The sequence below is a fragment of the Aythya marila genome (genome assembly GCF_965140915.1).
Source record: "Aythya marila genome assembly, chromosome: 13".
Taxonomy (NCBI): domain Eukaryota; kingdom Metazoa; phylum Chordata; class Aves; order Anseriformes; family Anatidae; genus Aythya; species Aythya marila.
In genome coordinates, this window is record NC_139054.1 from 8,667,428 (window position 1) to 8,695,090 (window position 27,663).

Sequence of the window (27,663 nt, forward strand, 5' to 3'; positions counted from 1 at the left end):
GTACATGTGTAGCTCTCAGGGCTATCTTCAGCTATTTTAGAGGTTATTTCTTACTGTCTTAAAAAAATTACAGTGAAATAGTTTTTAATTAGGATAGATCTCTGAGGATTCTAGAAAAGCTGTAGTTTCAAGAAAAGTATTTTCAGATGCACGCTGCCTTTTTTTTCTTGTACTTTAGTATTTGGAGAATGACATAGTATGGCTATGAGGAGACTGCAGGCACAACTGTGCTGGTTTCACTCAGCTTTTTAAGTAGAGATTTCCTTTACCTTCATGTAAGTTTTATTACCTATGTTTTCTATGATGTGTGGTGACAGTAATAATTAACTGACTCACATATACTGGGCAGTACTGTCAACTCCATCTTTTAGTTGTTGTCTTCGAGTAATTGGAACAGTTACAGCTTAATAGGTTGAAATAAAGGCAAAGGTAAAGGCATGTCAAGTATAGATGTGAAGGGGAAGAGCTGAATAGGGAAGATGATTCAAGTGTTGGTATAAATTTTTTTTTTTTGAGATCCTGAAGAGAAGAGGAACTATTTTTGCCTGCCATTGAGTCTGGCATCTTTTCTTAAACACTATTAGTAGAAAGTCTAAAGTTAGAAAACATATTTATGGTAAAATTCAGTATTTAGACCTTTGTCTACATTTCTAAATGAAAATGGGAGCTCTAAATCACCCAGTCACTGTAATTTTGAACGCCTTACTTCATGTAAGGCTAAAATGAGTCCAGGGTTCTGAAAGAGTTGAAGATTTTTCAGGTCCCACTAGAAAGGGTTTCCCAGACTGAAAAAGTTTCCATATAGGATAACCCTATTTTCACCTAGTGCTTTAAGTTCATCAGATGCTCAGTAGATGAATAAAAGCAGGGATGTCAGCAGCTTGTTAGAGCAGAACAGCAAATCTCTTAACCACAGCAAATCACTTGACTGATTTTTGGCTCTTCTTTTTACAGTTTAAAGACTGAAAAATAAGTTAATCTTGAAAGTGATGAAAATCCAGTGGCATGTCTAGAAGCTAACTGACCCTGCTTAGTTCTCATATTCAGGTGGCGTTCCAAGGCTAAGAATAAATATTTTCTGACTAGTGTATTCTTACGTTGCTGCTGTGTTCAGATGTATCTTTCTGTCTGTGACATTTTCTTCTCTGAAAAAACACAAAGGGAAGTCTTATGGGAAATTTAGAGGTGATTCAAAGTTTTATTAGAAATGCACATGCCCCAGAAACGTAAGCATTGCTGTGCTGTAAGAGGAGAAATTGTATTTTGTAATGAAGTGCTTCTTTGTAAAAGGCAGCAAAGGTGTATGCGTGAAACAATGTGATAGGAGCCTCGTGTTAAAGTTGCACAAAGGAAAGAGGAGGATATTGCAAGAAAAAGGAAGAGAATCACCAGGGAAACATTTTTAACTACATTCCTACCTTGAAGGTCTGGGAAAGCTTTGCAGAAGATGCTGTTAACCTGTGATTAGCATACTTGCGAGTGCTTCTGTGTGTGGCTTGTTCATACGGTTATGGATATGGTGCTCCCAGTCTGCTCCTCTCATCTGGGGACAAATCGTGCTTCTTGTTCAATAATGAAGGATTTAGGGCAGAGGGTGTAGGATAAGGGATAAGGAATGTCTTGCTCTGTTGAGCACTGTGTATGTACGTTCTTTTTGTGGGTTCAGAGCTGCATTGCTATACAGCCTCAGTCAATAGTTTCTGGCCTTCTTAACAGCTCAGGTCTGTGAACTGTCAGCTTGGGATCTTGCCTTTGGTTTTTGTTCTTTTTATGCCACCTGTTTAGTTACTTTATGGAGGAGTTTTTTGCAGAAGTACTTGATATTTTGTCAGTTACTTCCTATTCAGGTAATCTTTTCCCAGGGAATGTCTACCTGTTTTGTGACCATCAGGAAGAAGGTGGTTTGTTTGTATTTTCTACTTATTTGCGGATAGGTGACTCATTTCTCCTGTGGTTCCTTTGTAAGTGAAAAGCATTTGCCTATTTTTAGAGTACCTAGCACTGATAGGTACTTTTAAATCTGAATTTTTTTTTTACATTGACTGTTTGATAAGTAGCATGCTGAATGGTAGGAGATGATTAAGTTGGGTGGTACTTGGGTTCATACAGTTTTAGAAATGTTCAGTTTACTGTTACTGGTTTTCATTTAGAGGTTTTAGTTAAATTGCTTGTAAACTAAATGGAAAACTTAACAGGAACAGAAGTACACAAAAGAGAGTAGGTATTTGAGCACTAACATTGCCTTGTATCCCAAATCTTGTTGGTGTCAGAATGGAGAAGTAGCTGCTTTCTGGATGTCCATTGGCTGATTTAAATGCCAGTCAATGTGTGGGAATGACTATATTGCTTAAGTTGGTGTTTTACTTGATAAATGACAGGTACAGATGGTATTTGAAGAGTTACTTTTGCAAAGGTGATGTATTGATTGTCCTTGGCATTTTCTTATAACAGCAACATTACTAATATATAATTAAAATATGCAATCAAATCCTTGGACTTGGTAGAGCAGGCATTTGCAGACTTTTAAAAATGTTTAGTAGTTGGTGGTACTGGCTGTCCACTCAGTATGAAGAAGGGGAGTAACAGCATTTCCTTCGTTATAAGACAGTTATAATTATTTATAATTATAATATTTTAATTGTTATAATGATTAGGTATAAGATAGTTTATGTGTGGTGGTAAATGCAAAAGCAAAATTTTATGAATTCAAAATTGAGATTTTTTCGTGTGGTTGTAAGACCTGCTATTTAACGTCTTTCCAATTAATTTTTAGACCTTCAATGCAAAGAAAGCATGATCTAGTAGTCTGGTATTACGTATGTGTATGAGACTGCACACATTATTTATAATGCATGCAGACAAGCATGGCTGTTGGCATGTAAATACATAAATTCTACCAAAAGTAGATTCCTGAATGATAAAAATGTATACTTGCTCTTTGCAGGGCTAACGTTACTTAATATTTATAGCATATATATACTTGTCCTATACAGCAAATGTCTGTTCATCATTCTTTGAGTAACGGTTTCACTGAAATTTTTGCTAGTATTAATGCTGTTAATATGTAATTAAGAACTTCTGTAAAGACCTGGGAGACCTAGTTTTGAATTAGTCCTGGGTTATGATCTTCCTGGATTATTTTAGTTCGTTGCCTGTGGTTATGGTAACAGCTTTAAATGCACAAAACTATTTTGGGGAAACATCTTCAATAATAATGATCAGAAGCAGCAATTATTGCACAGTGATTTCATCCCCAAAATAAACTTAATGTAGGGTTTACTTATGAAAAATCTATCACTGTGTTACTAAACATTCTTAAAATGCTTTAAAATAAATATAAAACCCCTGCTCTTTGTTCCATTCTTTATTGCCAAGTAGTGTAACAGGGTGTTGGCTTTTTTGTTATAGGATTAAGCTGTCCTGATGAACAGAAAAAATGTCATGATATACAAAGACTTATTCTACAGATTTCAGAATAAATATCTTGAACGGTATTGATTCTGTCTACAGTGGCAATGTGATTTTTTTTTTTAATACGAGGGAGTTAATATAGTTGAAGCTTTCATATTTTTCCTAGAAACCTGATCCGTTTATGCACAATGTGCTATTAAATCCTCCATTCCATTTTTAATCTCTTGCCTTCTAAAACTCCCCTCTGTCATTAGCCCTGGGAGGTCACCAAACTGAGCGCAGAGTTGCAGAGTGGTCCCTGATGGACACCTGCGTGACCGTCTGCTTCGTCAGTTCTTCAGGCAATTTGTGAGCTGCTGGGGTGGGGGGGGTGTGGGGGATTAGATTGTTGATAGCGTCCCTACAAGGACTGCTATTAACAGCATGCTACTCTTTGCTTCTCTACTGCAGAAGACAGAGTGATGTTTGTGTTCCCATAGCATGTTGTAAAATGCATGAGATTTTGCTCATCCTCCTTGGAAATGAGAATAGGAAAATGAGAGCATCCTGAACAAGAAGCTATTAGAAGAGCATGCAGAAACCTGCAGCGATTTATGCTTTATTTTGTCTTCCTAGCTATGGATTAGAAGGACTGATTTTTGCAATGGGCTTTTTCCATAATGGCATTCTTGTATTGTTTGGTCAGAGCTTGCACAGGAGGAAAACAGGCTGCTGAATTTAGTCACTGATCTCTATTAGCCGTGGCCTAAGGCTATGCTGAGATTTATATCCCATTTGTATTGTTGCAGCTCAAAAGAAGAATGTTCAGAGGATGACAAGTGTATTCTGAGTAGGTATGTTGTTTCATTTTTATATGAAACCCATTTTTCTGCTTTCATTGGTCAGAAACGAGGCTAATAGGAAGAGAATATAGTACAGTGCTGCAGTGTCCCTGTTAAGGTAGAACAATAGCATCAGAAATAGTTCTTTAAAAATTAGCTGCTTTTATTAAATAAAGCTGCATTGTGCTGGTGTGCACAGTGCAGTCTTTTTTTTTTTAAACATATACTGCAGTCAGCGCTTCCCTAACGAGGTGGCACTATTGTTGAGTTAGAACGATAGAATCATCATATTGCTTTAGGGGACAGCAGGATTTAAAAGGAGATGCCTTGCAGCCCTGTTTTACAGATTGGAAGCATCGGTTTAAGGGCATTGGCAGAATCATTTCCTTGTTCTTAGCAGCAGCCACTGCTGTGTCAGTAGTGTGTGGAATGGAAGTCCTAGTTGGTAGTCTGTTATGGAAACGCTGTTTACTGTTATTGTAGTACCGTGGTGACAACATGCCATTGAAATGGAAAACGAGCTCTCCTGCTATCTGGAAATTCCCAGTTCCTGTGCTTAAAACATCCAGGTCATCGCCACTTTCTCCAGCATACATGTAAGTGAGAGAAATGAGGATAATAAGGTGGGATTTCTTTCGTGAGACTACCCTGTGGCAAAATACCCTGTTATATATTAAATGACATTGGCACCCAGAATCTTACCTCGTTTTATATGTAGACCCTTAGATTTTATCCTGGATGTTTCATGATGGATGTTGTGTCGAGTCTTTCCCTCTTTGTTGAAATGTAGAGAAATTGTGCAGATTAAGCCATATTCATAATATTGTAAATGTTCATTTGAAAAGTTCATGTTGATGTTAATTTGTAGAGCTGATCTTGAATTGGGAAGTTTGAGGCAGGCTTTATTTGTAGTATATATGCTAACATTTCCTCCTCTTGATTATTACACTTGGAAATTGAATGTGGAATCACCTGCTCTATTGTAGTGCACTTTTGTTTGTGTTGGTTCTTATATAAAAGAAATCATCTTGCTTTTGTCTTGATTTATCCTTGAAAGTCTTAGCATTAATATAAATCGAATGTCTTTGTGATTTTTAAGAGTTAAATTGAAAGCTTAAAAGATGCATATAAATCATTCTTATCTGAATACTTACGTAGTTACTCAGTTTGTCCATGTAATGTAGTTTTACATAAGTGAGTATTTTAATACACATGAAAACAGTATGCCTTTGTCTTGCCAAATGGTGGTGGAGCTTTTGTTCACCTTCTGTTGCTGGAGTTCTGTGTTAGCATATACAGGTGGCTTTTTTCCTTCTGTGAAATAAAACTAAACATAGGGTACTAAATTGCTTCTGCCTTTAAAGAAGCAGCTCTTTCAAAATGAGAGAGAGTTGCTTTTAAATGCACAAGTGATTGTGTACATGACTTCTGTATCTGAAAAATTATTGCTGTTACTTTCCAATAGTATTCCAGCTTAATAGCTACAGTATTAGTCCTTTTAAAGTTTATTATTATTTTTTTTGCAGGTAGGCTTTTGCTTCAACTGTTGTTGAACATGCTATATAAAACAAGCAATAAAAATAGGTATTTTCAGGTTCTTTAAATGTCTTTTTTTGGTTGATGCTGAGAATTGTATTGATAAACAGTGGAGCCAAAGCAATACAAGAAGCACAATCTATGCCTGGTCACTATTGTTCTCAGAAAGTCTAAGGTTTAAGGAGCAAACCTGATTGTATAGAACCTGTGCCGTGTATGCTCCTGTTTTAAGATTAATTTTCAAGGAAGAGCTTAAGCTTTTTCTCTCATTGGATGCATCATCAAATATGCTTAAGGCTATCAGAAAATAAGCTATTTCCAGTAAATTGTTACTTACTATGAGTTTTTTTTTTTTTAATACTTTGCATTTAGTCATATTACAAGAGTGGTGAGGCTTTTGAACATATTTTGTGGAAATAATATCTTTAGTGTTGTCTATGTTTTTGTTTTTTAAACTACAGTATTTGCTAAATGCAAGCAAAATCAGAAATAGCCTAATGTGCTGCTGAAAATTTCTTTTGTTTGTCACCTTTAAATTGTTAATCTAGCTCCGTATGCTTCAGCTTTTATGATAGGGATCATATAGCCGATTATCTCAATGTGTTGAAAGTATGTGAGCAGGTTTAGTGATCATGCTTAACTATATGATGCTGAGCTTATCTGGAGCATGAGAAATATGTGATTAGCAGCCTTAATCATCATCTTATAATGATTCAGTGTGTCCCAATGTTTATGGAGACACGTATTCAGTGGCATACAGTCCTGATGTTAGCAGGACTCTTAAATCTAACAAAATTATTCTCACACTCTTTAACAAAAAATGAGAAACATTATAAAATGGCATCTATTTCATAATGACTATATATCAACTGATAAAAACAGCCTTGTAATTTAGGTTGACCAGTAGAATACATGATAGAATATTTAATCTTCTTTGTGGAGATTATGCTAAATTTGCTAAATGCTTTACCTGATACATTTTTCACATTTGCATTTGTAAGTTGTCTTTCACAATTAATATTCTGCTTGCTGGCAAAAGGCTTATGTATCAAGCAAAAGACTTAAGAGTGACACGTAAAATGGAACACCTATTGATGTAAAACAAATAGAACTACTGAATTTACAAATGAGCACTTTTATACTTGATAATTTGGATATAGAGTATACAAATGTATAATTAAAGTCTTAATCCCTGTAATACTTGATGCCTTAATCTCTTAGGGTTGTCGTCCAATTTGTAACATAGAGTAGGAAGATCTTAAAGGTATGTTTTTTTGGACTTGCAATGAAATTCCAATTTTTCCTTAAGGTGACCGTAATGTTAAAAGATTCATCCTACTTATGATTTATAAGTAACTTATCTTAAACTGAAGGTAAGGTCACACAGATTTTATTAGTGTTTTATTTGGTTTGTGTACTTGATACCTGAACTCTGCCTTAGTTTCCCTTTACTGGAATGCCAAGACTTGTGGTTATGAGCATGGTTGGCTGCTGGGATGAAGCAGGCATCTATGTACAAAGTACCACTGTAAAATGGTTAATTGGCCGGTGAGCTGTGCAGTTGAATCAGTTTAACTGCTGTTTCTGCTTTAAAAGTTTGCGGTGGTTCCAAAGGTGCAGAATGAGTATAAAGAGCTTACGTGAGAGAGTCCTCTGCTGCAGGAAACTTGTATCCAGGTAGTATATAAAATAAGGGACACGATGAAGTTGAGCTAATGGATTTGTAGGCAAGTACATGGCTGTTACTGGGAAGTCTGTCATTTTCGCTGGGTCTGGTACTGCTTTCTTGGCAATGGAAAGGAGAAGCAATGAATCACTGCCTCTAGGCTGGTGATACTGTTTCCCACAGTTACAGGTACAGCTGCAGTTTCAGGGACACTTCCAGAAAGCCCTCACATTATATGGAGCATGAAGTGTCCCTCTGCAGAGAAATGCAGACTTCCTCTGACTTCTGGTGGTGCTGGTCCAAAATAGCTCGAGCTTTCCCTCAAGTCAATCAAGAGATCTGATGACATTTCATAGATAAAGAGATATTTTAATTGGAGTGACCAATATGTATAGGTATAATGCAGTCTGACTTAGTGCACAAGTTATGAATGTGCAGATGTGTGCTTTCATCAAGCCATTTTACATTCTCTTTCATGGGGTTTTTAGAACATAAATTCCTTTTGCTGAAATTAGTGCAAAAGCTCGTACGGCAAGTGCAAGCTCCACTGGTGTCATTATATTCATATATGAGGTTGTGTTGACTACATGGGGACAGACCTAGGTGACTTTGTTAGTGGGTGCAGGTGAGCAGTTTCAGCAAGTGAATTGGAGTGGAGGATGAAGTGAATAATTACAAATTGGAAATGTGTGATTTCTTAGAATTGCAAGTATTCATTGATAACCTCATTTTAAAAACAAACAGCCCGCACAGATTGATGTAAGTACAAGTTAATAATTGAAGCTCTACTTCGAGAGTGAGCAGCAGCTCAATTTGGTTATGTACAGCAGAGCAGTTTCAAGGTGTAATAGAAAACACACACTAATTATTGATTGTTCACAATGCCATCAACTAATATCAACTTATATATAAGGAATTTAATGGAGAATTCTTTTTTATTCACAGTAGCAATATCGTTTATTATTGTTTTTCAAAGCTGCACATATCTTGCATTGACATGAATGGAAGAAATGTTTGTGGAAAGTCTGGAGATTAAACTATTGTGGCACACATCTACAAATAAATCAATAGTAATATTTCAACAGTACAAAACAGTAAAAAAAAAATATCAGTAGTAGAAACAATGATGAGGAGAGCCTCTAATCCTATTTCATGTGAACATGTTTTCAGTAAAAAAGTGTTTAAAAATAAGTACAATGAAAAAATACAAGCGTAGTATCATGTCTGTAAACTTAATGACTGCTATCCTTTTACATTTAATGATGTTTTGATATTTTAAAATGGAAATTATCTTTTGAATTTATTTTCATAAGTGACTAGTTGTGGGACAAATAAATGCATTGTTCCAAATACATAGCTATCAAAGGGTTTGCAACACAATATATCTATCTTGAGTGATCTGTTTTGTAATATGTCCAATCGGAGATGCTGTGCAGTAATAGAAATCAGTTACTGTGCAGAAAAGTAGAATAAATTCGTAGTACTCTGGAGTAATCAGTGTTGGTTTTAGCTGCTTATGTAGGTTAATGCTTCTGTGTTTTTTCAAGTCTTTCAAGTCTAATTTGCTCTACAATGAGCTCTTTGAATTTATGCTATACGATTATAAGCAGGGAAAGGTGTGTATACATAATTCATCATAGACCATCTGTATTGGGCAGTTTTCTTTTATACGACCACCCCGTGTGTCTACTGTCTTCATTGCTCATTTTTAGTAAATGCATTTGTTGGGCTCTTGAGCATTAGACAGACCATTCACACCAATACAAAAACTTACCTGTCTTTGGCAAGTTTTCTGTTCTAAACAGTTACTTCCTGGATATTTCAAATTTCAACATGTTGAAAGTCAATGTATAGTCACCACGTTTTTTTTTTGTTTTTTTTTTTTAAATAATTTGTCAATGCATGCCAGCAGCTGAATAGGACAGGTAGGAAATTGAAATGGCTTGTTTTGTAAATTGAAGACATTTTGTACACAAACATCTCATTTATGCCTGCTTGTCTTATTTTTTTTCCTTTTTTAATAATAGGTATTTCAATAGGTTATTCTAAGTTTGAAATGTGAAATTTCATTGTGGTAATAAACTGCCAAAACAAAAGAAACTTGTCATGAACTTTCCCAGTGCTACTGATTTTTCTAGACAGACCTTCATAGGTGATTCTACCTATGGCTTATAGGTTCTCAGAATCACCTTGTCCTCACACAGCATAGTGTTGCAATATTGACTTTATGCTGTGACATACTAAATTACTTTTATTGAAATATGTTGAGTGTATTGCTCAGCCTATTCTACCAGAATGCCACATCTGCCAGTTGGCCATTTTTTTGCCATAACTTATTGTAGAAAACCCTTGTTGTGCAATCACTTTATATTTGCTGGCTTTTACAGTGTTACATGTTACTGTTTTGGGACAGAAAGATCAAGCAGGGAGAGGAGTTGTTGCAGGGATACAGTGGAATATATACTGTATCACCAAGTCTTGAGAGTATGGGTACCACCATAAGCATATATGGATTTTAGCCCATTAATTTTGTTTTCATTCTGAGGAACTGTTCTGCTAATTTAATGATTTTTGTGTATATATGAAAACTAAACTTAAAGCCATTAGGTAGAACTGTAAGCTCCTAGTGCATGCAAAATGTTTTTGTGTTTTGTAGTGCACAGGAAGTGTTAGGCTGTCTAAATAAAATTAGGACCTGCTTTTTGAACATCTAAGACCAACATGAAGGTCAGAGGATAGGATGTGCAGAGTCAGTAAAGCCTAAAATGTGAAGCCTCTGAGTGACTTGTATTCTACAGTTTCAGACTTCAAGGAAATAAATTAGTTCTGCTTCTTCAGAAAAGCTATAAAGCATGTGCATATGCTTTTCTTTTTGTTTTTAATGGTAGGAAGCAATACACTAACACCCACTTTGGCAAAATGTCATTAGAGAACCATTTCTAATTTAGCATCATTAAACAATCTGAGTCTGCAAATTTAAGCTATAAATGGCTAAATGAATGTAAACCCTTTGTCAAACAGATAAATGTGGATGTGATACTGAGGCTCCCAGAGAGACTAAATACAGTTAGGAACAAAAGCTTTATAGCAATGACTGAGCCAAATATTGCTTTGTTTCTGTGGAAAACATATTTGATTTAACTAGTGGGCTGTAATTATGCAGCAAACAGCTTGAGACTTCTGATAGTTTAGTTGTTTAAGAAAGAAGTTTAAGGAGAATATTTTCCATGTACGTGTCTTGGGAAGTCATACCTAAACAGTTGATGTTGCTCAGTCCTTTTCTGCTGGCTTTGGTCACAAAGTGTGCTTATATCAAGTAATATAAAAACATTCAAGTGGTGTTAGGAATATCCTTAGTTCTGTGTCCCGCTTTCCACCAAGGTTCATTGGCATTTGGGAACAGTAATTGCTGCTTTAATCACCTGAGTGTTTCCAGAATTTCATTTACTTCTGTTTTTGTTATTGGCTTGTATGCTTGGGCAGAAACTCTTTTGCCAAAGGTGATAATCAAGTGTTGAAGTTCAAATGGTACTGGCTTTTTTTTCTTAAGAAAAAAAAAAAAAGAAAAAAAAGTTGGGAATGGCTTTACTTTATGTACCACTCTCCAAAACTTTATTTCTAGAATAGCTCAAATAGGTTCCCTTGAGCCTGACTGATGACAATGAGGTTGTCTGATCCATTCCAGTTGGTTTGCATGTGTTATAGTTCCCCTATTAGCTTAGATACCTATGGTGATTGTACTTGCAAAGCTGTGCAGACTGCTTTGCTTCAGTACTTAATTTCTGCCTTAGACACGGTTTAAAGCTGTGGTGAAAATGCTGAAATGGTACTATAAATAGTAGATAGTGCACATCTCCTAGTCAGAATTTCCTTTTTCTAAAAATGTAACGCTTTACTTGTCTTTCTCTTTTTGTAGGACTGATTAACTGTTCCCCTTGTCGTAGGCTTGACTTCTTCTGCATATGCATTTCCTACAGTTCCTGTTGCAGCTTGTTTTCTCAGGCAGTTACCCCCACAGCTTTTGTTCTTTGTGCAGTGTTAATGTGTAGAAGAGGGCTGCAGCAACAAGGAGCAATGATCATTGCAGGTTTAATCCATTTTTTCTTGATATGAAGCTGGGTCAAGATCAGAGGCTGATCACTGCAATGATTATCTTATGCCGTAACTGTGTCCAAACAGAAATTGAACTTGGCAACTCACCTACCTTTGCTTACTGCCCTGTGGAAAACCTTATACCTTTTCTGCTGCTGCTGCTCATGGCTAGAGCAATGTGAAAGTAATGTACAACTTGCTACATAAAGACTGGCTTTCTGTCCTCATTTTGTAATGCTTAAAGAACAGCCTTAGTTTAAAGGAAATATGGACAAATGACAAACTGGAACATCAGTTTTTTTAATTTAACAGTAAGCTTTATTTCAATAACTTTTCTTCTGGAGTGGAGGTCTAGAGTTCAATGTTGTGGTACCAAACAAATGTTTTCATCTTCTGCTGTTACTGCCCTTCTAATCTATAAACCAGGTCAAGTGTAAAAACTGAGATATTCAAATATAAACACCCCAGGTGAGTACTACTCTGAACTAGCTGACTTAACTATTTTGAAAATGGCAACCGCAGTAGTGACAATGCAGTGTTAATTCATTTGAGGTAAAGGCTTGCAAACTTCTGATTTTGGTGGCCCCTTTCAGATGAACAGCATTAAAATGGAATTCTAAGAAATTGCAGTAACCTGGTAAGGCCAAAGTGTTGTATTACCAGCCTCTAGTTAATCTATTAAAAATATGGCTTTTAAACAATGACATTGGAAGCTGATAGCATGGGACTTACAGTCAGTTAAAAATAAAATAATAATAATAAAATGATTCCTGCTCATAATGCTTTTATGTATGACAGATCATTTAGATAGCGCCCCTTCCAGTGCTGTTCCTGTGTTCGTCCAAGTTTCAGATGTTTAGCAGCAGCACAAGATACAGAATATGACACCAATTGCCCTATGACAGTCGTTACGTGCCCCCAAAACAGCAACAGAGGTGAACACTTTTTGGTCTGTCAACCAGTCAGGAAAAAGAATGACCAAACCAAAAATACCATTTGTCTTTGTTTTCTGTTCTGGCTGAAGTTGTGCATGTATTGCTAAATGTAAGCTTGTGTTTCTAATACAAAATGTTGTGATTGTTTTTGTAATAAGAAACCATTAACAAATGATAAAACTGGTTACTGATACCATGAAGGGATGAAGTTAGGAACTCCTGTTAAAAAACAAAACAAAACAAAAAACAGTAAAAATGTGGTGTTATTTTAGGAGGGGACAAGTGCAAAAACGTAATGTATTTGCTGATATAAAGGATTTCCTGAAATTGTGTTAGTAGAAGATATAGAACAGAAGAAATGTGAAATACCGTGATTGTGTAATTTGTTCACCTATGTTATGTTATTTGAATTTCTTAATAGAAACATGATGAACTTTTTTTTTAATGCTGCCATATCAGTTATGCTTATTGAGTTACTAGGTGGCCAAGTAATTTGCTGGGGAATTCCTAAATTCATTACTTAGGAAGCTGGAACATCTGTTCATGATGGAAAGATAGTAAGATAGGCAATACTTAAACTGTTTTTTGGCAGACTATGCACACGAAGTAAGTAATTACTATAAGTCTAATAATAAATGAAAGTTTCATTGTATTTCGTTGAGATTCTCATAGGTTCATTAGCAAAATACATGCACAGATGCAGGCAGGATAGGATAGCCCGTAATATGCCATATTTGTGGTAGACAATTGAATAGTAAAGATCTATATTGTGATAGGAATGTCTTAATATAAAATTGAAATGGAATTCTGTTTGCTGATAAATACCAGAGTACTGGCACATGCCAAGTGTGATTTTTGAAGATGCCATTTACCAGTGACCGCATTGCTTGAAGTCATGGTTCATTGGATTGTAATTTGTCAGAGAAAATGAGGTTATAATCCTTTCAAAAACAAGCTACTGAGTTTCACCGTATTAAGAAAGCACCCTGGCCAATACTGGTTTGGTAAACTTTTACTAAGTTATGTCAAGACTGTGAATTTGCACTATAAGATACCTGTAGCTGTAGGCTTATCTTCATATTTTGTTTTCAAAGACTGTGCGCTATACTTTGCCTGTTCCAAACAAATTGGTGATTTGCAGATGTAAGTGAAAAAAATCCCAATAATGTTCATAGTTGCCCGCCTTGTTTCTGTCACATCAGAATGAGTTTGATTTCTTCTTAAGAAAATTTCACAAAACAATAGTTTTATTTTATTCCTGTTTCTAAGCACTATAACAAGTGGCAACTCTATGGGAATATTGAAGTCAAAAGTAAAACTTGTCATAACTTCCACAGATTTCTGCTTCTTGTAAGTCACTTGGATGATTATGAACTGTTTTAACAGGTTAATATTTGTGAAGTGCTTTAGAAAGCAATTTGCCTGTAGCCTCTGAATCATCCTGTAACTCAAGCCTGTTCAGAAATATTTGTCAGTATTTGCTGGAAATTTCCAGTACTTGAAGCATATTTTGAAGGAAGGTACAAATTGTGATTACGCTAGAGATGCAGAAAGCTGCGTCTGTCAGCAAGCCTTCAGTTAAGGGGTGAGTGAGTGAAGTTCAAATTCTGGGTCTGGCTGCAGGCTCTCATGTCCTGTCCTGGTCACTAGGTTGCTGGCTCTTCTGCTGTATACATACTTCTGTTTCTTCTTTAGAGGTCAGTTCACACAGTTTGCAGTGATTCACTGCAAACAATTATGAGAGATTATATAGAGAATTGGGAGCTGTAACAGATCTATGTAAATATTTTGATTAGTCTATTTTTGAATTGCGTATTTAGTATTCTCCTGAAATACTAACCTATTCGGTCTATGCACCGTATTCAGGCCACTTCTCAATGTGCAGGTGCTATCAGTGAAACAAACAAACAAAAACTCATAAAGAGCCATTAATACGATTTTCACCTTACAGGCTTATTTTTGTTAATATAAGTTAACTTTTTGTTGTTGCCCCGCTGTTTTGTCATATGCTGTAACAAGATTTTATGAATTATATACCCGTCTCACTAGTATTTAAAAGCCACCGAATGTGTATCTTTCAAATGAGATAAACATGAAAGAGCACTACTGGGTTTTTCCATTTTGAACTTTCCCCACTGATATGGTGATTAGCTGTGATACTGCAGTATGCTTTTTCTCTGCACTATAAAAAAGGCAGTGCAGATTCTTGTTTGGTAAGACTCTTGAACTGTTGCTGTACTCTTCTCATAGCCCAGCATTTGTCTTAGTCCTCTTTCTAGTTCTAAAATAATTGCTAATTGCACAAACTGTCAAGGAGGGTGTTGAGATGTGTTTTAGTAGATGAACAAACTTAAAAATAACACCTTCAGAGAGAATAAATGAAACATAATCTAGTGGACAATTATCTAGACAAACAAAACTTGTTACTTTTTTTTATATGATAAAAAGCAAAGCTATCTTCCTTCGTACTGACAGGAGCTATGAAATTAGGATATATAATCAATATCCATATAATGCACACTATTATGCATATTTCATTGCTACAAAAGTTTCATTGCTACAAAAGTATCATTGGAATTACTTGGGGGATTAACTTTGAGTCATGAGAAAGCACACTTGGTTACACTAGCTAGGAAAAAAATATTCTGTACCTCAAAGAATAAGCATGAGGTTAGAAGGAAACTTCTGAATGACAGCTTATTCTGTGATAGCAACTAATTAACCTCCTGTGGCTTTCCCTGAACTGCAGAGTACTTTTGAGAGGTTGCAGAAAGTCAGGAAGCTCCTCTGCTTTGCTACTGCAATGTTAATATTCATTCTATTTTAAATTGCAGTGTTGCCTTGGTCTTATTACTTAAAATGGAAAAGCCCATCCAGAGCAATTGTATACTTTGAAAGTGGTGTTAATATCCACATTTAGAGCCACTTGTGAATTATCAATATATATTGCAGTCATAGCTGTGTCCTCCAACTTTTTTTTTTTTTAACCCTGATTAAAAACACTACTGCTGCACTTCTTTAATGACTTCTATTGATCAGAACAATAGAATTAATTAGAAAGTGAATTAGCTTTATCATTTGGTAGTATGCTTTATCATGATATACTGTACTTACAATAAAGTACCAATCAATACATTTACATTCATTATTATCTAATTAATTATAGCGCATAGGAAACCTATGTTAACGAATATAAAGAATACCTTTGGTAACAGCATCCAAATGTGGCAGATGTACTTACCAGGCTTTTTTGGGAATTCAGTTAGATATAAAACATGTTATCCATTTGTTCTGGGTATGAATGGTGGAGTTATTTGTGAAGGTCCACTTTACAGGCCACAAAATAGAAGTTGTGTTCTGAATAATTTGAAATTTTGTTGCAAGGCAACTTTAAATAAATCTGATATGATATGGTACTTGTCTTTGTTTCTTTGTGCATTGGTATCAAAATTGTATTCAAGAGCTGTTGCATTTTTACTTGGTCTTACAAAAATGGATTTCTGTTCTTATGTCAAGATAAATGTTAAAACTGGTACAATGCCAATAACAAACACATAATTTCTGGTCACTCTAGGAGTGCTCTTTCTCTCAGTGAATGTCACAAGACTAGGATTCAGGGGATAAGTGCATTGTTGCCAGAATAATTGCTGATTTAAATTGTAACTTTTACCAAAGCAAGCTTCCAAATGTCACTTTCTGGGGAGCTCTGGGCATTCCTAAACTGTTAGAGAAACTGTAGATAAAAATGGTGTGTACGTAAACATTAAAAAAAAAAAAAAAAAAAAAAAATGGGGGGGGGGAGAGAACAACCAAACAACAACTACAACAAACACAAAAAAAACAACACAGCAAAAACAAAACAACAACACCCCTTGTTTTTATTTGGATAGGATTGAGAGAAAGTTTTTAAAAAAAAAAAATTATTAATAGATTTATTCTGTAGTTTTAGTAACCTTGCACAGAGGAAAAAAGCCAAAATCAAAAAAATGTTGAGCAGCATACAGCTAGAGTAGATAGTTAATTTCAGTAAAACAGTAAATCTTTATAAAACAGTAAATCTTTATGACAGCATGTTCTTCTATTCAGTTGGACACTTTGTCAGGTGATGCAAGGAGTAGGTGATCAAACATGATGTAGGCCTTATCATTATTTAGCATAGAGCAAAAGCCATTGTAAGAATAATACAATCTGGTTGTCTTTATATGTATTATATGTATTCACATAGAGTCGATTGCAGCCACACTAATATTTGAGAATAGAACTGTAATGTTTATATTGTTTGATTTTTATAGTGTAGGAGTTCGGTTTTTTAATGTCCAATTAGCGTGCGCAAATTCTTGTACCTATAGAATAGCAATTATAGAAGGGAAATTGTGAAAATCTCTTATGCAGAATAGCATTGAGTTGTGAGCTGCTGCGCTTATTGAAGGATATAGATATTAGACCCGTTAAGTTCTGAAAATCAAGCAGGGGAAATAACTGCTTACAGCCACACCTCTGTCATGTGGAATATATAGTTTTAAGTATTGCAATTATTTTAAAATATATTGTATCCTTTCTATTGGGTGTGTACTAGGAACAAGGCTTCACATGCTACGGATTTCCTCTTAGGTTAAAGGTGCGAAAATTCAATGTAATTTACCTTCACCGACACATGTAAAATAAATCTTGTACTAAAAATTAGCAAACGCTTCAAGATGTTAGTGCCAGATCCACTACTACAGAACTGTCAAATAGGCCACATTTTATTCGGCAGTGTGTAGAAGTTGCACACTGCATGCTCTTTCTAGGATTTATTAGCGTCTTCCTCCTAGAACTTCAGGTGCATGCTGATTTTTTCTTTTTTTTTCCCAGTACTTCGCCGCAACTTGTATTAGCAGCCTAGTGTTGGCACATTCTGGGTGAGGAGGTACATGCACAGATAGCGGTGCTGTGTTACTTCTAGGTTGTTGAACCTGCTGGAAGGGAGCCATGTAACATCAACAGAAATGTTGATGCTCTGTAGTGGCCTATCCAGCAAAATGCTTCCATTGTTACTGCCTTGTTGGATAAATGAATCATGGCCAAGGTCTTTGCCTTGTTTGCAAACCTTATCAAGTATTCTTAGTTGTTGGAAGAAGCCTGTGTCAGAAGAAAAAGCCTGTTCGAAACAGGCAAGCAAGTATTTTACATGTGTTTTTTCCCTAATGATCTTAACTGATGTGTACATCTTCTGTTTTCTTCTGAGTTTAGAAGAAATCTTTAAAAAGCCCCTTCATGTAGTAGCTATCTAATCTGACACTTCTGGAAGGTCTTTCTGGAAGTTGAATCTGCAGTTCCTTTCCACCCACACTCATAAGTCTCCCAACATTATCGTATATTTCTTCTCTTTGAAAGATATGTAAAATTTAAAGACAAGATGTCCTTGGAAATTGTTAGACTCTTTCCTTGATGTGATTGTATTCAAACTAAAAAAAAGAAAGGAAAAAAAGCATAGAACAAAGTGAACAAAAATATTGTAGGTCATCAGATAGCAACTGCTTTGCTGCGACATTACATTGTTGTATGCGTTTATTGTACAGCAAAGAATTTGAAAAGCACACAGGGTTGAAATCTACCTTGTAGTATAAAAATCATGATTTGTTTTATGAGAGAGTTCAGTTTCAAAAATGACTAAATTCTTGCACGCTGCAGTATATCCACATTGATTAATTTTCTCAGATGTCTGAGTGTTGGATTGCTACATTAGAAGTCAAAGCTATTTAGATGTACCCTTGTTCCTACAATTTGTTATGTCTGTGTGCATAAAATCTCACTGTTTGAAACCAATGTGCACTGTTGAATGGTGAATTTGTTTTGAATGTTTTCATAGCTGACCTTATGTAACCGTGGGTTTGAACAAAGCACATCAGTGCAATCAGAATAATTCAGAAGTTTCAGAAACTGCTCTATATAGGTAATGTACTAAAAGGAGGGGGAAAAAAATCTTTTCTGAAAAAGAAATCAAGCAGTTTTTGAAGAAAAAACTATTTTTCAACTGTGCGTTCCCATGTTATCCTTATAGTGATCTCAGTCAAAATAGTGAAAAAGAAAAAATAAGTTGTGTTCTTGTTACTTAAATTAATTTCTGAAACTGGCTTGGAGGCTGATGTTTTTACCTGCATGTTTAAAATTTGGAAAAGTCTGTATCTGATATTTGCAGCATTTATTTCAAATTGCCATGGTTATATTTTGAGATTAATAACTAATATCATTATCTATGGATTAGTGGCTTATGTTTGCTAATTAATTTTGTGGATATATGCATTATACCGGTATTCATGCTAATAGGTAGTACATTAGATCACAGAAATTACAGGAACTAGTAATATTTCTGGAGATGAAATTTATTTACATTTTATAATAATTGCAGGCTAAGGTAGTTAGAATCTCATATGCATATCTCTTCATGTAAATCTAATTTACATCTCAAGATTAAAGTGGTAGGATAATAATAGTGCTATAATTCTTTAACAGTTATTCCTAAAATTAGCCCTTTCTACCTGGATTTAGACAGTAATTGCTTGGAATCAAAAACACATGTACTGACTTCACACTAACAAATCTTAAAATTATGAAGTGGTTGCTGGCAGTAGCAACAATTTTGGATATCATGTCCTAAAAGAATTATTCTAATTTTATTTCTAAAAGTAGCTTAAAGTTACTGTTTGAGACTCTACTAGTTATATTTGCTATTATATCCTGTGTGAGCAAGATAATGCAAGCCATAACAATGAAATCACTGAACTTTAAAATTGCATTTAATGTTTCAATCTTCTAGCGTTCCTTGGTGATCTAATGCAATAGTTGATTTTGAGAACTTGATGAGACCCCTCCAAGTATCCTGAAATACTAGAAGCATACTTAGCGATAAAATAATGTGAAAGTATCTTAATCTGGGGGGAGGGGCCTGGATTTATTAGCTGCAAATTAAGTTTGTGAATTTGCACGGTTTAGACAGTGTAACACTTTACCTTCTTAGATTAGTTGAATGGGACCAAGAAGGGTTGATTCTGTTGCCTACTAGTTTTCTTGACCTATAGCCTCTATGCTGTCACTCTTCATCCCCAGAAGACTGTGGTTTTATTATACAAGAGCACTTAATGGAAATGGGCTTGGTCGTAAAGTTTCTTTGTTCTCATCTTCTTAGATCTCTGGTGGAAGAGGAGGATCCTCATATGAAAGTGTCTCTTGGTAGCAGCGATATGGGCGTGTCTGCCCATCTACAGTCTTCGAAGACAGGGACCACAAGATTTTTCACCAGCAATACTCACAGTTCTGTAGTATTACAGGTAATTGAATACTTTTGTGTCAATATTGATATGTACTGAGAATTTTGGATACAGTAAAGAATGCCTGTACTTAAAAAGAAAAAAATTACCATACTTGTCATTCCTGAGTCTCAAAAATGTTTGTGTGCTGTGCTGGCAATGCCCACAAGCAAACATGGCCTGTAACTTCTTTTCCTAACAGTTAAAGATTCACATTTTAGCAATAGCTTTTGGGGGGTAAGAAGGGGAGTCCTTTTGCTTCTAAGAGGTAATACGGCTTAAACTATCAGGTAACAGTGGTATCAAAGAAACTCAGCTGAATATAATCAGTATATGAATATAATCATATAATGGTAAGACAAACACTTGTGCTATCTTCTGTGTGAAAGCAGCCTTAAAGATGCAACGAGGAGAGTTCTTCCTTTTTCATGACCTTAAGATGACAAAGCCCTGCCAGGTTTGGTGTGATGCCTTGTGCTGTGTCTAACAGTGTCCTGGGAATGCACTTGGGAAGGCTGGCACCTGCAACTTCTGCATAGCAGAAAAGGAGCCTGCACACAAGTTACTGCTGGGAAACTTCTTTTCTCTGCTGAATTGCATTCTACTCTGTTTTCTTAGTCTTTATAGGTATATGCCACAAACAGGCTTGTTAAGCAGACTGACATTGAGCTAGGCAAACGAGATATTAACTGCTATTAAATGAATGCATTTCATGTTCTTGCAGTTCGTATATATTGGAGATTTGGTGTTATGTGGCAGATAGCCTGTGAATTTATTAATTTGTATTAGTCACAAATGAATATCTCTTTCTCTCAAGGGACAAAATACTTTCTGCCAATAAATCTAACAGTTTTACTGGTCTATTCAATCAAGTTAAATCTTCAGAAAATCTTCAGAAGTTCTATATTAACAAAAAAAAAAAAAGTTAAAAATCAAACGTGGTGAAGGTGCTATTGATCTTACAAAAGGGAAGAAAACCAGCTTCATGTAATTGGTTTTGCTCTGAAATCGAACAAAAATATATTCATATATACAAAATGGTATTAACCAAATTCTATGAAACTTTTTTCCTAACATTGGATATTCTGTTGATTTATGGTTCTGGTTGTCTGAAATGTGTGTATGTTATTGAAACCAGGCTAACTTCTATATGAAGGAACATTCTGGTTGGAAGATTGTGTGTGTATGTATGATTATCTTAAGCTGCAATTTTAAAAAACGTGGTTCCCTAGACATAGTCTACTTTTGAGTCTGTGTAGTCACAATCTGTCTAGGAACAGAGGAGACCATCTCAATGGTAGAATATCTTTCTAATGAATAAAAACGTTGCCCACTTGGAAGCTTTAAGAGTTTAAATGTAAAGTCTCTTTATCTATTCATTTTTGCTGGTACTTTTACACAGCATACAGAGTTGAGCCTACAGCTTACATAATTCTTGCTACTTTCCAGTGCAGTCTTCTCAGGAGTGCAGATTTTTCTGTATGGCATAATTCCTTGGAGAACACTCTTTTAATTTTCAATTTGCTGCCAATTTAAACAGATTGCCTAACTTTTGGGACAGTAATGAGTTGTGAGTTTTTGTTTTGGTTTTGTTTTATTCAGAGAAGCTAGTGATTGTTTTGGTTTAGTTTCTGAAGCTTGGACATCTGTGCATACGTCCCCCATGTCTGTAAATTTTGGAACAAGTTAAATTGTAAATGTTCTCCATGTCCCTTTAGGTTTTGTAGAAGTTCTTTGTCATGCAAGTTTGGTATAATAATTACAGCCTATTTACTTAAGATCTGTGGCAGTTCAGCGGAATTCTGTCATGAGTTATGTTCTTTCACTGGTATGAAAGGTTGGCGATAAATATCACATGCTGTGTTTAGCTTCTGGTATCTATTGGAGCTAATCACTCATTTCCTCATTTGCACTGTTCTTTTTTGTCATACAAATATTAATGTTTTTACATACCTTTGTAATTTTAAAACATCTTAAAGGCTATATATGTTAAATTTAAAATTACGGGAGCTGATGCCATGACTTTTGCACATGTTAAATCTATAAAGGCAATATTTGTTTCTGTTAGTACTGAAAAAATGTCAGATGACATGCATGGTCAAAGGAAATTTTGTTTGAGCTTCTGTTCTGTAGTGCACAAAGAAAGCAAGTATTCCACGCATTTTCCAGTGTACCCAGTCAATACATTTTGAGGTAAATCTTATTTGAGTTGTGGCTTCAGATTGCTTCTTTTTTTTTAAATTTAAGTTAGACATCATGAATAATTCAGAGAAGATCAGCTTATTTTATAATATTGCCGCATAGGCTTTGGTAATAAATTTGATAGCCATTGAACCAGGTGGCATTTTTCCTTTCATGCCCCAGTATTTTGCAAATTCTTAATTTGGGTATCATTGACTAGCATGGAACAGAAATGTATCTAGAATGCATTTGTGTCCAGAACGGGTAAGACAAAAAAAAAAAAAACAGCAGTGCCTATCTTTAAACAGTTGCTGGAGTTCAGGCTTTCAAAACAAACTCCTTCCTGATAATACATTTATTTGTTGAGTAAAGCTACTTTCTAAGGCACAGGGTACTTCGTATTCCTTTTTCATTTATAGAAAATAATTGTTCTGCTTAAGTTTTCCAATGGATAACTATCATTGAATATATTAGTTATGATTGTAAGAGACAACTAATGCCTTTTGACTTCTTCGAGCTACAGTACTTATGTAAGTAAATAAGTATATAGATGAGGAAGGTGAAACAGATTTCTACACTGCTCTCAAATCAAATGGATGCTTTGCATTATGCTTTCCCTGCAGGGTTTTGACCAACTGCGAGTGGAAGGTTTGCTTTGTGATGTGACGCTTGTTCCAGGAGATGGTGATGAAGTGTTTCCTGTTCACAGAGCAATGATGGCTTCTGCAAGTGATTACTTCAAGGCTATGTTCACAGGTGGTGTTTTTTGTTAGTAATGCATATAGCTATCTCTAAATTGTCATGTGGCCACGCAAACACATGTTCAGAGATGTGGGAGAATAAGTCCAAGATTGTGAGCTATAAGAGTCTACCTACTGTTAAATGTGAATTAAACTTTAAAATTGTTTTTTAGTTTTGTACAAATTTATGAAATTATTTCAATCCAATCAAAATGATTATATAAACTTACCTATGCGTCTTTCTCAGGAGGAATGAAAGAACAGGACTTAATGTGCATTAAGCTTCATGGTGTGAACAAAATAGGCCTAAAGAAGATCATTGATTTCATTTATACCGCAAAACTTTCCCTTAACATGGACAATCTTCAAGACACTCTGGAAGCTGCTAGCTTTTTGCAGATTTTACCTGTTTTGGACTTCTGTAAAGTGTTTCTTATCTCTGGGGTAAGACTTAATTCTTGTTCCACATTTACAATAATAAAGACTTGTCATTGTTCTAATCACAAAAACATAAACTATACAGAAGTCAAAATTAAGTCTGTCTTGACATTGTTTGTATTTTGGATTCACAGAATTTTAATTTTGAAATTTTTTCTTCTGACCATTATGTTTAGTATAAGTTTGATATCAATATTATACCACATTAAAATTCTTCTAATCCTCAAGTGTGTTGCAGTAATGGCATAGTGATTATAGATCTGATTCATTACTCAGTATCTTAGCTCATGCCCTCACATTCTATATCCTGCCATAAGAATGGGACTTACAGAGTTTAAGTGGAAAAAAATGGTAGATCTGTCTGCTGTTTCCAAGAAATGTATTAACAGTCAACCACTGTGTTTTGTAGAGTGCTCATAATTGTGACTATCACAGAGATCTTCACATCATCATCGTTGTAAACCACTGAACTTGGTGTCAGCCCTTTTAGTAATTTCTTTAGAGGACATAGTATACTTAAAAAAAAAAGATGATACAGAAACATTGTTATATTAGAACGGTAGCTATGAGAATGTTGATTTCCATATTTTGCTAGAACAAAGTATGGCTTTGAATGCTTACTGGGAAATGTCTTTTCACAGTGACTAAATGAAGCACTTTTATATGTGGAGAACAGCCCCCAGAGTAGCATTCCTCAGTCACTATTACTCTTTGTTTAAAAGAAGAATATTTATGGAGCTTGTAGCACGTATGATTGTACGCAGTTAGAACAAATAAAAAGTTCGCCCTGCAAACTAGTATACTGTACTTGCAAAGCAGTCTATTTACAGTTTAGTGTTGCACTGCTAATTTTTATTATTGAGATTAAAATCTCAGGTCGTGAGCCCTGTCTGTGGGAAATGCTTTGATAACCTTTTTTTTTCCTCTTCCTTCCCTTTCTCTTTGAGTACTCATGTCTTCTTTTGTTGTGAGTCTGTGCTTTAGAGAAGCTTCATTCAAGTTGAATGTTAGAACACTTCTGCAGTTTTCTCTGTATTAAAATAGAGTATTAATAGAGTATTAAACTAGAGAATCCTCAAATATTGAGGTCTCAGTATTTGGAAGTCTGTCTTGGTTAATTGAGAATCGGAGCAAAATGGTTTCAGTTTTGTGGTAGAGTGGGATCTAACTCTGGGGCTGGTGCTCCCAGCTGCTATAGAAATCCACATTTTCTAAAGTAGGAGTTTGATCAACTCAGTTTTCTGAACTGGTCAAATGCCTACTCTTATTTCTGGACTTCGGTATATGGAAGCTCACAAAACAAATAGTTATTTCAGGGGAATGTAAGTTTGTTTAATCTTAAACTCTTTGAAATGCCATGCTAAATGCTCCATAGTCTGACAGTCATTGAAACAAAAAGTTAGATGCCTGAATATTGATGTTCTGTGCAATATCACATGAGTTATTCTCCAGGGTGTTTGTATTCACTGTGATTTTGCTCTGTATCCAGTTTTGTAGTGTTCTATAGTCAACTAAGTTTTTAACAGAGCTTGAAGTGATTGTTTCACAATTTCAAAGAATTAGTTCAACTGCTTTTTAAGGGGGAAGTACTCTTGCATTTTTTTTTTTCTGGCTGTAGTAATATAGTTGTGTTCAGCATTTTGAAAAGCTTCTTATTTTCTGGAATTTTTACTTCTGCTTTGTAATAAGTAATCGCAATGAGTAATGTGAATGAGCAGCTGCTCTGCACAGTAGTCAACGCTCAAGTTAAATAAGTCTTATCTAAAATTTGTAACTTCTTAGGATGTTGCTTAGGTGTTTGTCCCGATGGCTTTTAGCTGTTTTGCATGAATATCTTCACTAGCTACTGGATTTCTTGTATAAAGTTATATATTTGTCTGATATTTCCATTCCTCCCATTCACTTCAGTAGGATTTCCAGAAGTAGCAGTTCCTTCTGTTTGTTGATGAACTCCTGATTGACTGACTTCCTTACAGAACAGTTTCCACACCTCTCATAAGTACCATAACGTAACTCAAATGTATTGGAGAATAATTTGTTAATTTGCTGTAACAAAAATAGTTTAAATACCATTCTAGTAACTTAACCCTGTCTAATTTTGAATGTTTAAGTGGAAGGGACTATAGCATTCCCTTCTGTTGAAGGGTTGTTTTTTTTTGGTTCAGGACTTCAGAATCTCTAGTGTATATTTTTGACAACTTTTTTTGGCAACATAATTTAGCATGATGCATTGTCTTAGACCACAGTGATATTGATAATAGCACTTCTGGTGAGGGAAGTAAACTTTAAGAAAATATTTAATATGGTATCCTGTTTTGAGGCGAGTGGTAGACTTGTTAGTAAGCCAAAAAGGGCATGATTTTGTGAGCCTAATGGGTAGTACATGTGATTGTAATGATAGTAATAATAATAAAATAATCAGAGTACAATGCAATTCCATTAGGTTAATTAAAGCGTTATAGGGAAATTCTATGAGAAGTTGGAGGGCACTGGAAACTGTCAATGTGATGGTCATCTGTCACTAACGATGAGAAATTTGACACATTACTCAAGTGCAGACATTCTAGGAATATATTCGATTGGATAGTTGTACAGTATAACTTAATTATGCTAATACATCAACTGGATGCAAGCACTGGGAGAAGCTTAGAATAGCCTTTTGTGCTGGGCACCTGATAATTGGCATGCATTCCACAATATATGTAAATAGTTCATTGCAACCAGAATCCAAGTACCGATGGTATGTAATCTGTACCTTTTTTGCTTGATCTTTTGATTTCAAGCATGCCTTTTCTATATGCAATAATACATTTCTACTTATCTTGACATGGAGAAAATGCTGCATCTCTATAATTGGATACCAGTAGATGTATTCAAAAGTAAGTTTTTAAATGCCATAACTTCTTTTGCCCCTGTTAAAAGTTGCATTATAATATGTCATCTGTTTGCTAACAGGTGATTTTTCATTCCTTTATCTTTTCATTCCTTTATTATTCAGCTTGATAGAAATTTCAGAAGAATGTACAGTTTCACTTCCTTAATTTACAGTACTGTTACTTCTAATATTCACTTAATATAAGTTACAAAGCCTAAAAGGAAATACACAGAAATAAGTGTGATACCGTCTCTTAAAAACAGGTGGAAGAGGGATCAAAATGTTTCTTGAGCATCAGAGAATGTTTTATAAGCATTGCTAGATGATATGAGTATATTTTAGTGTAAACAATGTGGTCTGTTTTCTAATATAAAAATAATTTCTGTGTATGTGTGGTGTAGATATTTTATAATAAAGATCCTGTCAGTCTGCGTTTCTTATAGACAAGATAAAGAATCAGATCCAGATCCTTTGATTTTTAAGAAGGTGATTCAAGACTTGTGAATGAAGGTTTTGTTGACTGCAGATCTTAATTCTAGAAAAATGAGATCAGTTTCTAGTGAATAAAAAAAATCTGCTATTCCTATACTTACTAACTTTTGGAATTGCCCATTATTAAAGGGCAATGTGATCAGACTGAAGTTATACAGTACTCTGTCATGGCCAGAAAACTGAATGTTTCTGTATTCTTAGGCTGCAGTCAGGTCATAGTTCTCACTCTTACATGTGTGTATTTATATATACATATACATGCACACATGAAAGTAATTCAAAGATGTGGCAGCTTAAATTTTTTTTTTTGGCATTAAAAATAGTAGAATCACAAAAAAAAGTTGTGGAAATTGCCAGCATTGAGTAGGACTGACATGCTGTTGGCTCAATCTGTAAGGAGACTTTAAAGCATGTGCAAGTGAAGCTTGGGCCAGAATATTGAATGCAAAAAAGCTGCAATTCTCAACATGAGTCTGAAAATTGACTTGCTGTGCATATGTACCATAGAGCCTGCAGAAGTGAAGTGACTGGGTTCACTGAAGTCCCACTTAAGTTATGTCCCGTCCCTCCCGTCTGTTTTTCTCCCCTGGCCTTGAATGCTGAGTGGCCCTAGAAATGTAAGGAGTCTAAAATGTTATAAGGGTAGATGCAGCAGCACCGTAAAAGGTATGGTTACCAACATACGGTCATTCAAGTATTGAATTGGTATGATCCACGTTAATAAAGATTATCTCGTGCTGTGTATTTTTAAGGGAAATCCTAATATGTTCATTATCTTAAATTGCTAGCTTTGTTATTTTTGACTATGCTATGTATGTAATTTTGAACATATTCTGTAAGAGTACCATCTTAATTTACCAAAGATGCATAAATGCAATTTTATTCATTTCTAAGGAATAAGTTGTCCAAAATAGGTAGAATTGGAGAGGTAGCTGTGTCATTCTCTTTGACAGCATTATAGAATCATAGAACAGCCCAGGTTAGAAGGGACCTACAAAGATAACCAGGTCCTACCTTCCTTTGGAAAACAGGTTATAATAATAAAAGCTTTAATAATGTTGGAAATGTCTAATGGAAAGCCCTACTTTTTCATCATTCTACGTAACTTTGAGCTAATCGCCATTCCTTTAACTGTATTTTCAATGTTTCTTACGAAGACATTTGCAGAATATTTCAAAGTCAGAGTG

The 27,663-nt window shown here is 35.2% G+C and overlaps 1 protein-coding gene across 1 annotated transcript in view; it reads left to right on the forward strand.

Annotated features, from left to right (window-relative positions):
* The window catches only part of KLHL13 (kelch like family member 13), a 76,964-nt gene that overhangs the window by 33,854 nt on the left and 15,447 nt on the right, over positions 1-27,663 (forward strand). Inside the window, exons 4-6 of the mRNA XM_082770801.1 lie at positions 19,630-19,771; positions 22,555-22,687; positions 22,919-23,115. Coding sequence (XP_082626927.1) covers positions 19,630-19,771; positions 22,555-22,687; positions 22,919-23,115 — 472 coding nt within the window. The remainder of the gene's footprint in view (positions 1-19,629; positions 19,772-22,554; positions 22,688-22,918; positions 23,116-27,663) is intronic.